Source organism: Chenopodium album, chromosome 13, assembly GCF_948465745.1.
Source record: "Chenopodium album chromosome 13, dcCheAlbu1.1, whole genome shotgun sequence".
Classification (NCBI taxonomy): domain Eukaryota; kingdom Viridiplantae; phylum Streptophyta; class Magnoliopsida; order Caryophyllales; family Amaranthaceae; genus Chenopodium; species Chenopodium album.
The window spans coordinates 31,415,228-31,426,577 of record NC_137846.1 but is presented as its reverse complement, the minus strand read 5'-3'; the positions used below and the strand labels follow the sequence as shown (position 1 = coordinate 31,426,577).

Genomic DNA, 11,350 nt, shown 5'->3' with positions numbered 1-11,350 from the left:
TCTTTCTTGACTTTTCGAGTCATAAGTAGCACAGCCCACCTTAGAATTTTCTGGGCATCCAAATGCCCCAAATAGTTTCTCAACTCCCTTAACCAATTTTTTCAGTATGATAGGGTCAGGCTCTCCCTAATAGGTTGGTGATTTGCTTTGGGCCACCTTCTTGAAAAGCTCTCCTTGAGAATCCCCATTGTTAGTCGAGTTCCTTGCCAACTGTTGGGCAACAGCTGCCAATTGCCTTACAACTTCACTCAATTCTTCTCCATCGTTATTGTTACCACTTCCCCCTGCCATCTTTCTTCTCCTCAATTAAGAACAAGGGTCTATATTAAATATGGTCTTGGTTAGCTCTCAAGGTATACACTCATCTATTAATTAACACCCTTGAAACTTTCGCAATAAATTTGAAGCTAACAAATTAGGATAGGAAAAGCTAAAATTCCCTAAATTTGTAGCTTTATCAATCAATTATTGATTGCTAACCAGCTATACATTTAATAAAGCATCACATAGATAAATAAAAATAATTCCCATAAATTCTTATAGCTTAGAAATAATTTATTAGAATGCTTTTGATTGAGGATTGGCTCATTGGAATGGTGACATGAAAGGAACAATTTTGGGAAGTGAAATGAATTAATTGTCAATAAAATAAATTAATTGACAAGGAAATAAATAGAATTTTATTAATAATAAAGGAAATGAATAGAATAACTGAAATAAAATGAGTTCTAAAAACTTATGCATTACATAAGCTCACTGACTCACTATGGTTATGCCACTTATTACTTTACTAAAACTAAAAGAAATGATAAACGGAAATGAAACTAAGAATCCTTAATGAAAAGAAACCATAAAGGTCTAATCCTTTCGAACATTGTCCCTCTTATCAGTGGACTGTTTGTAGCTTCCAGGATCGAACTCGGGATCATCTGTCTCCTCCATGGGTTCAGGTGACTCTAATTCAGGATCTACTTGAACGAACACTCCCTCTTCCTCCTCATCAGATGAAATATCAATTATTATTGGGGTTGGAGGTGGATTTGGATCAGAAATCTCCATAAGGGAACTGTCAACAGTGTTGTTAGTCTCCTCCATTGCTTCTCCCTCCTCTTGCTCACCATTTGCCCCTGCTTGGTTTCCCGTGGGAGAAGAACTACCTGACTGGTGGCTAGAAGAAGGGGGATTATTCCCCACTGGATTTTCATAGTAGTAGCCTGGATAAGGAATATGCATACGCTGATAATGGACTTTCTCGACTCTAATGAGATAAGTAATGAAGAATCGATAATCTGGATACCACTGACCAAAGAAACCCTTATGCTTAGAGTAGTTTGGAATGTTCCCTGGAAGGTAGAAATCAGAGAACTTTGCCTTAACAGCAAGATATGGAGGCTCATCCGGAAGGCAATGAAGATCATAGCAGATATACGATCAGGGAGGTCATAAATTTTGTTTCCAAGGACGTTACTCATATAAGAACAATAGTAGCGAATTTTCTCCACATAATCGTAGGGGTGTTCATTGTTTTTCTTGACTAGAGTACCAATTTAGGTGTTGTTGGAAGGGAGGTTCGACATCCTGTAAAGGAAAAGACTTAGAAAAGAATTCCCTTTCCCAAAGAAAACAAAAAAATACAGTTCTTGCATGAATCAGGTTCAATGTTCAATCAAACAATTTTCTTATTTCTAATCACATAATTACATGCTCACAAGCAATCCATTCACATGATTAAACATCATAACCTAAATATTAATGCACATAAGAACATGATTATTTCTAACTTATATGACCAAATTCTTTCCTACCCAATCTCACCAACATGCTTTAAAAAGCTTTTAACACATAATACTTACCTCAATCCTTCCTATCCTGCAAAATGAACAAACTAAAAAAAATATTGTGACTCCTTTTTAAATAAAATTTTCAAAAATAAGAATAAAAAAGACAAAAAAAAAAAAAAAAAAAAAAAAAAAAAAAAAAAAATCGGCCCCCTTTAAAAAAATTCTGACACCCTTAAAAAAAATCGGATATCCCCTAATTAAAAAAAATTTCGGACCTCTCCCAAAATAAAAAAATAAAAAAATTTATTATTAAATTAATCAAATAAAATATTTGATCTTCTTAAAACAAAATTAAATAAAATAACTCTCTTTAGAAATCCAAAATTAAATAAGTACTTGGCCAAGTTTTAAAACAAAACACTTTAAAACACATTTTTGGCTTCAGTGGTAATAAATCTCAACCAAAGTTCCCAGATACCACTTTGTAGCACCCTAGAAATTTCTTTCTTTTAAAATACCTCTTTCGCTCTGTTTAAAACCTTAAGATAGGAAAATCTAAGACATTTGCCACCGTGAAAAAGGCTGAGGCAACTATCAAAGACACACAGCGGAAGACTATCTTTAAAAACATTCAAAACGACTGAACTTAAAAGTCAACCAACGAGAGTAAAGTCAAACCCAAGTAAAACAAAGTCAACCTACAACTTGGAACCATTGTAGGCCCTTAACAAAACTGAACTAATTCAAAACCTTTGTGTTAGTCTCACAAACATAATATAATAAAATAATGAAAGCAATAAACATATCATAAACTTGTGGAAACTTGCATGATTAGCTCTACACTCATGCCCATCATGAATATGCTTCATCACCTGAAAAGCTTCTCTCTACTTGTTTCCACTACTCTCCATTAAAAATGGGTCATTATAGGGCCAAGGTAAAGACAAGGCCAACAAACACACAAACACATAATCAGCAAAGCTGAGTACATAAGCGTAGTTAAACACACTAGCATACTTTCACCTATCAACACACAACTTACCTCGTTGCAACCTGTTTATAAGCACACAACATACAACAAGACTTCTCAACTAAGTAACTAAATGATTCATTTAGCATTGATTACGCATCGAACGAGTTTCCTTCCTAACCTGCCCTAATAAAGGGGTACTAACACGGGAGCTAACAGTGCCAGTATAAAATAACCAATCATAAGTGGCGGAATTCCTGCGCATAATAATAAAAGAAAATATGGCGTCCGGTACTCCTGTGGAAGTTATGGTTCATTATAAAATCCCATAACTCCCCCCATATGTTCATACTCAAGGTATATACGTTCCAAGAGTTTTGGTGCGTAATCTATTTCCCTTTACGTTATTTACATATTATTAAACTTGGTGATGACTCTTAAACCATAACACAATCAAACGTTATAATTATCCAACAGTTAAACATTCCAATTTAATTTTTGAATAATTAGTGAACACATAATACTTAATGTTGAACCCTTTTTTAATCTACCTCGGTGTCAAAAACACCTTAAATGCATAATGCGCCACAATTTCTATCCCTCAGTGTTAGAAACGCCTTAAGTGCACTAAGGCACCAACAAATAATTTATTCCTCATATACATAGACACTTACATAGCTCCTTTCTCATGCTTATAGCATCAATAAAAATTATATGAACCATAATAAAATTCCTTTTTAATATTCCAAATCAAATTACACATTTAGTTTAATTAAACATGCTCTCTATAATGCCAATAATAAAAGTGTGGTTCATATATAATATGCCAAAATAATTATTTCCATTCAATAATCCATCACAAATAATCCATGCTTCATAATTTAATCACCAACATCAACCAAATAATAAATCCCAACCAAAAACTATCATAATTCTATTTGGAATCAATTATTCAAAGCCTAGCATAATCCTATATCACCAAATAAATACCAAGTACACGAACGTACCTTGAATTCGATCTTAAAATCACCACGACTAATAGAAATCACTCACTTTAAAGTCTCCTACAAACCAAAATCATAACATGACATTAAAATCTACTCCACGCAAATTTCCAACAATATATAATCTTATTAAACCACTCATAATTTAATTAAAACAAGCTGAAAATTAATTTAAAATCTCTTACTTTAATCCTATTTAATGGGTAATTAAAATTCCTTCAAGAAATTTAATTTTTAGCTTACTAACAAAAATTCCAGCAGTATTAATTCATGAAAACTTGCTGTAATTATACTTTAAAACCCTAAATCATATTCCTCAATAATCAATTATTTATGATTCAAATTAAAATAATATAATAAAATAATTCCAGCAATATTATGGTTCAAATTAAAGGTTTAAACCACCCTAAATCATATTCCTTCAATAATCAATTATTTATAAATCTAGGGTTTTAAAATTGGGGCTTTTAATTAAATTTAAAATCTGAAAATTAATTTACATCATACTTAAAATCAATCATTATAAAACCATCACAAAACTCATAATCTATAATTAGATCTAAGATTTAACAAAATAAAAATAAAAAGAATAATTTTAATTTGCCCAAGTGTTGAATATTTATACCCCTTTCTCTAGAAACCCTTCTTACCTAAAATTTCCTTTTTTAATCATTCTTAATCCCTTTCCTAATAAAACTTTACTAAAATAAAACTTTCCTAAATTAAATCCCAACTTTATAAAATAATTAATTAAATAAAATTTTCCTTTTATAAAATATTTCCAAATTTAAAATAAATAATTAAAGGCCATAAATAATTCGTTTCAAATTATTTAAATACCTCACAAAATACTTATTTAAAATAAAATACGTATAAAAATACGGGGTATTACATGTATAGTCATTCAGCTTGTTTGGCTGTGACTTAACTGTATTGTGACTTATCTGTAATGTCATTCAGCTTGTTTGGCTGTGACTTATTATTTTATGCTCCTTATTTATCTTTTGTAAGGGCTTATTGCTGATCTATCACTTCTCCTCCCCCCGCCCCACAAAAGAGGTGAGCTGGGTAGGACCAAGAGAACCTTGGTGATGCCTGCTCAACCCGCTCCTTTGCCTGTCGTTCACTTCTTCCTGCTCAAGTTGAACGTGCTAGGCCTCTACCTCAGGCGTCCCCGGGGTGGCGCCTGTTTTACTTTGAGAAGGTAGGTTAAACTTAGGGAAGTGTGATCTTCACTTGGTTAATGGTGTCTTGCTGCTCTTATTTTGATGCTTTTTGCTTTGACTTTAATGCTTGTATGGTATTTTCTGCATGTTAGTGTGCGATGCTGAAGCATATCTCAGTAAATAAACACGTTTAGACAAGTTCATATAGTATACTCCTCACGTAGAGGCTCGTATTTCAATGAATTTAAATGGCTTAAATTGCCTTAATTAACACGGCATAATTTTAAACAAGGTTCTTGCATAATTTAAACAAAGTTTTTTTATTTCTACTTAGCCATATGCTTTTTAAACGAAATATTTCTTTAACACATCTGCGTTGAAACTATTCCTTTAGACCTGACCTTCTTGATCTGCAAGGAGGAAGGCACCTAGCCCTACTTGCTCGTGGATGATAAAAAGGGCCTTCTCAATTAGCTGACAGCTTTCCACGTTGTTTTCCTCTTCCTACTGCTGGAGTCCTTCTGAGATTTTGCTTTTTTGGGCTGCTAGCTTGAGGGCTACTTTTAGCCGCATCTCTGGAAGGAAATCCAGCTCTTCTAGCAAACGCTTCTCATTCCCTTGCTGCTCATAGTGCTAGATTCTCAAGCTGGGGATTTGGACCTCCATTGGAACTACTGCGTCTGCCCTATAAGCCAGGGTGAATGGAATTTTTCCGGTGGACTCCTTCTCTATTGTCCTGTTTGCCCATAATACCTCTGGGACTAGGTCAGTCCAAAGGCCTTTATGCTCTTCCGGCTTCCTTTGTAAGGCTGTTAGGTTAGCTTATTGGTTGCCTCTGCTTGGCCATTGTTGTGCGGGTGGCAGAATGAGGCGCTTGCATACTTGGTACCCAACTCTTCCAAGTAATCCTTGATGGTGTCACAGTCGAACTAACGTCCACGGTCAAAGACTATGCATTGTTGCACCCCGAATCTTGTAATGTTGTTCTTCCATATGAATATTCTTACTTGGGAACCTTTTATGTACTTGGTTGGCTCAGCCTCAATCCACTTGGTGAAGTAATCCACTGCCACTATGAGATACTTCATGCCCGCTGACCTAGTGGTGAAAGGTCCTAATATGTCCATTCCCTACTGGGCGAACAGGATCGAATTGAGAATTGGGGTCATATCGTTTGCTTGCTGATTTATAACTGGAGCATAATTTTGGCACTTTTCACACTTTTTGACGTATGCTAGGGCATCCTGCGTCAGGGTTGGCCAGTATGCTCCTCTTCTAAGCACTTCAACTCCCAAGGCTTTACCGCCAATATGGTTGGCGCAGATTCCTGAGTGTGCTTCCTCAATAATTTTTTCCTGCTCCCACTCTGGAATACACTTTAGCAGTGGCTTAGGGAAGCCCTTTTTGTTGAGCTCCCCATTCATCACCACATACCAATTGGCATCTTTTTTGACTTTTTTGGCTTGTACCTCGTCATTAGGCAGCGAGCCATGTACCTTATAGGTCAGTATGTCTGAAAACCATGCTCGCTGCTGCCTGGTGCAATTCACTTTCTTGCTTTCTACAATGCTTCTTTCTTCCAGGACTTCCACCATAACTGTCCTTGTGAGGCTTTGAAAAGTGGAACTGGCTAACTTTGATAATGCGTCAGCTTGGGAATTTTCCGCTCTAGAGACCAAATCTATCTGAAAATGCATTAGTTGGGTCACTAGCTCTTTTACTTCGGTTGTGTACTTTAGCATTGTAGGCTCTCTAGCCTCATACTCCCCTTTCAGCTAGCTGGCTACCAGCTAAGACTCAGTCTGCAGGTGCACCTTTTTGGCTCCTACTGCAATACTCATCCTCAGGCCTGCTAGAGTTGCCTTATATTCTGCCTCATTATTCGATGCCTTGAACTTGAACTTAATGGCATACTCGAATACATTACCTTCTGGCGATGTTACTATTATTCCCGCTTCGCTTCCCGTTTGAGCTGAAGATTCGTCCACTGCCACCTTCCAAACTCCAACCTCGTCCTCTTTCTCCTCATAAGAGGCCTCCACTATGAATTCTTCTAGGGCTTGAGCTTTGATGGCTGGCCTAGACTGAACCTGGAATTCATACTCAGAGAGTTCTATCGCCCACTTTAGGAGTCTGCTTGAAGCATCCATTTTCTGCAAGGCTTTTTCCAGTAGGTGATTTGTAAGGATTTGAATTGTGTGCGCATCGAAATAGGGTTTTAGCTTTCTTTTTGTCGCTACCACTGCGAAGGCCAGCTTCTCTACTAGTGGGTATCTATGCTCAGCCTCTGTCAGCACATGGCTTACAAAGTAAACCGGTTTCTGCTGTTTCTGCCTTTTGACTAGGAGAACTGACCCAATTGTTCTGTATTGAGGTGGAGATGTACAGCTGGAGTTTTTCACTCTACTCCGGGCTGATCATGGTTGGGAGCTTGGTTAAATGCTCCTTGATCCCCTCAAAAGCTTCTTTTTCTGCTGCACCCCACTTAAATTCTCTACTTCCTTTCAGCAACTGATAGAATGGTAAAGCTTTGTCAGCTGACTTACTGATGAATCGGGTTAAAACTGCCATTCTCCCTATCAACCATATGATATTTTTAGTGCACTTGGGCTCTAGGAGGCTTAGGACTGCCTCCACTTTTTCTGGGTTGGCATCGATTCCCCTCTCACTGACTAGGAAACCTAGAAACTTTCCAGAGCTCACCCCGAAAACGGATTTCATTGGGTTGAGCTTGATGTTATACTTGTTCAGTGTGGCAAATGTCTCCTCTATGTCCATGATATGCCCTGCTTGTGTGACGCTCTTAACAATTGAGTCGTCAATGTATACTTCAACATTTTGTCCCTTCTGGTGCATGAAAACCCGATCCATTGTCTTCTGAAAAGTAGCCCCCGCTTTCTTCAGCCCGAAGGGCATAGCTATGTAATTGTACACTCCCCCTTCAGTGATGAACGCGGTCCTCTGCCTGTCTGGCTTGTGTAGGCTGATCTAGTGATACCTTGAGAAAGCATCCATGAAACTCAAAAAGGCATGACCACTGGTTGAGTCTACCAGCTGATCGATCCGTGGCAACGGGTAGTAGTCTTTTAGACATGCTTTATTGAGATCTGTGAAATCAACGCACATCCTTCACTAGCCATTTGCTTTCTTTACCATCACCATGTTCGCTAACCACTCTGGGTAATCACAAGGCTCAATGAACCCAGCTTCTAACAGCTTGTCCACTTCTTCTTGGATTGCCTGAATTTTCTCCGTGGAGAAACTTCGTTTCTTCTGTCTGACTGGCTTGATGTCTTCTTTCACATTTAGCCTGTGAACCATAACCGCCGGGCAAATTCCTAGCATCTCATCTGCTGAAAATGCGAAAATGTCCTTGTTCGCTCTTAGCAGCTCTATAAGGTGCACTCCCACTTCAAGGTCAATGTTTTTCCCCATTTTTACCGTCCTTGAGTTATCGCCCTCTATGAGCTCGAAGGTTACATGTTCCCCGCTGGGTAACGGCCTGGCAACCTCTTCTTTTGCGGGCTCAAAATTCTCCATTGCTAACTTCTGCTTATCTTTTTCCTTGTGGTATTCTTCTTGCTTCCTTTTTCTCGATTTCCTCTTAGCATGCTCTTTGGACCCTGGCTCTAGGTCTGGCTGCTGCCTGGTCCTAGTTGGTTGTTTTAAGGCTGCGATATAACATTGTTGGGCAGTCTTTTGACTTCCCTTGAGCTTTGCATATTTTCCATCATTGGTTGTGTATGCCATAGCAAGGTGATAAGCGAAGACCACTCCGCCTATTTTATGGATGAGCCGCCTTCCCATGATCATATTATAGGGTGACCGGGAGTCTATCACTAAGAATTCAGCTTGGACATCGCGCCGCCTTGATTCCTCTCCGACACGGACAGACAACTCGATTATGCCCTCTAGAATCAGTCCGGATCCATTGAACCCGCCGGTGACTTTGTAGCTCACCTTTTTCAAGTCTCTTTTATCCAGTTTCAGCTCTTTGAACGCGCTGATGTATATGATGTTGGCTGAGCTGCCACCGTCGATTAGTCCTCTATCCACCGCCCAGTTTGCAATTCTCATTGTAACTACTAGAGGGTCGTCATGAGGGTAGATTATGCCTTTCTAGTCATACTCGTCGAATGTAGCTCGTGGCTGCAGAGGAAGTGGCGGCCATCTGCGCCTTTCATTGTAACCTATTTGATAGATCATTGCTTACAAGTCAGCCCTTACTCTATTCACGATTCCTCCATGTACAGGTCCACCATTGATTCTATACATTCTGCCTTCTGGCTTACTATCCCGATCTCTACCCTCAGCTGGGCCTCTATGACCTCCTCTGTGGTCATGGCCAAACCTGTTCTCTTCCCTTCACCTGGAGGAGTCAGAATGTTGCCTGAAATGGTTCAGGTACCCTCTCCGGACTAAGTCCTCTATGTTGTCCTTCAAGTGTGTAAATTCATCGGTGGTATGTCCATGGTCTTTGTGGAAGTCACACCACTTGCTAGGGTCACAATTTTTGTTTACCATCTTGGGTGGTCTCTGCCATTTGTCATCGGCCTTGTTCACGCTGAAGATATGGGACCTCGAATGAGTGAGCGGGGTATATTGATCAAACCTTCTAGCCTTGACTCCTCGTTTCTGGTATGATCTTCTTACTCCCACGGCCCTGTCTACATCCCTACGACCTTGCTCAGCTCTGCTGGGTTGGTCCATCCTAACTGTATTTTCTGCCCGGGTGGTTTCAGCCTAATTAGCTGGGTCACTCGGTGCTTTTCTGTTCAGCATTGCCTTGTTAGTTTCATCTGCTTTTATGAATTCATGCGCTTTGCCTAGCGCTTCAGCCAGCGTTTTAAGGCTTTTTCGCCTCTTATACGCTCTGAACGGTGAGCCCGATAATAGGCCACTCTGCATTGCCGGCAGCGCTACTTCTTGGCTCATGTTTGGGATGGTTGTTGCCTCTTTATTGAACCTGGTTATGAACTCTCGTAGGGGCTCATCTTTCCCTTGAACCAATGACATCAGCTCAGTGATCATCTTTATACGATCCACCAGGGTGACGAAATGCTCCATGAACATTCTCTTCAGCTGATTATAGGAATAAACAGATCCTTTCGGGATGGCTCTGTTCCACTCGACCGCCAACCCCTCCAAGGTCGGTGGAAATCCCTTACACCAGACTGAGTCTGTCATAATGTATAGTACCATGTGGTTCTCAAATGCTGAGAAATGGTTCTTAGGTGTTGTGGTACCATTGTACTTACAGCTGGGCATCTTTATTTTCTCCATCGGCTCTTCCAGAATCTCCCTACAAAATGGGGAATCATTTGGAATCACCTGGATCCGTGTTCGCTTTTCCCTATCCAGACTTAGTCCTCGATCAGAGGCTGGTGACCTGCTGCGAACGACTCGAGTCTCCGGGCTGCCCTTATCTTGGACTACTTCCTCTACACTCCACTCTCGATTTAGATTTTGAGCTTCCAGTTCCAGCACCTTCTTCCTCAGCTGGACCAGCTTTTTCTGTTCCGGGATGAGAGTTACAGGTGTCGCTTTCTTCACGACTGGCTCCGTAACTACGGCTACCGGTGGGGAGCCTGTCCCTTTACCGAAATTGGTTAGGAATGGTGTCATGGCTGCCAATTGCTCTTTGCTTCACTTAGAGAGGTTCTGTAGGATGTTGGCATATAGACGGGTTGTGGTTTATGGGTTATTGGTGTTGAAATGATGGGTTCATTGTTCGCGACTGTCGGGCATTCCGAACTTAAAAGAAGAGCTAGACCCTATCAGATCTACTAGTTTCGCCGCCGGTTTGGTTGCAGCAGACGTCGATCCAGTGGGGTTAGATTTCTGAGAGATATTGGATTTGGGTTTTTTAGGTGATCCTTTTGGATCAACAGTTACTGACGATGTTTTCTGTGGTGTTTGGTTGGTTTCGATAGCCTTAGAGACTGGTGTTTGTACAATTTCTCCTCCGGTTATGGCTGTCTGTCAACTAGTCCCTTGCTCAGCTGGTGAACCTCAGGTTAGATGATCCTACCCCTCCTTCTAGCACCAATTGTTCCAGGTGTGGATCCAAGGGTTCTGTTGGCACGAGCTGGGTCACGTTGATAACCTGCGCAGGGAAACACACGTAAACTGCCCTCGGGGCTGGCTCGAGGAACCCCCCTCCCTCCGGAGCCTAAGTTAGAATGTGTTTTTAGAGAGAGAAAGTGTACTTAGAGAGATAGATGATGTAATAGAATGTTTGTCTAACCTCCTTTCCGTTGTACTTTATCCCTTATTTATAGGTGTACGATCTCCATTGTGGGGAGTTTACTTGGTCAGCCTGCAGGCTGACTCTATTGGGCTTATGAGCCCTTCTGATTATTCTTCCAGCGATGAGTACGCACCCCGTGAGCCAGTCTAGGAGCCTGGTGATAGCTCAACATGAGCTAT

At 40.1% G+C, this 11,350-nt stretch overlaps 1 protein-coding gene across 1 annotated transcript; it reads right to left on the bottom strand.

The window, feature by feature from the left end:
- Positions 1-7,324: 7,324 nt before the first annotated feature.
- LOC145575429 (uncharacterized) lies at positions 7,325-8,998 on the bottom strand. Its single transcript, XM_081633301.1, has 2 exons — positions 8,075-8,998; positions 7,325-7,909 (listed from the first exon to the last, which is right to left on the bottom strand). Exons 1-2 carry the CDS (start codon positions 8,996-8,998, stop codon positions 7,325-7,327), a joined length of 1,509 nt encoding a protein of 502 aa, XP_081489427.1.
- Between the last annotated feature and the right edge of the window lie 2,352 nt (positions 8,999-11,350).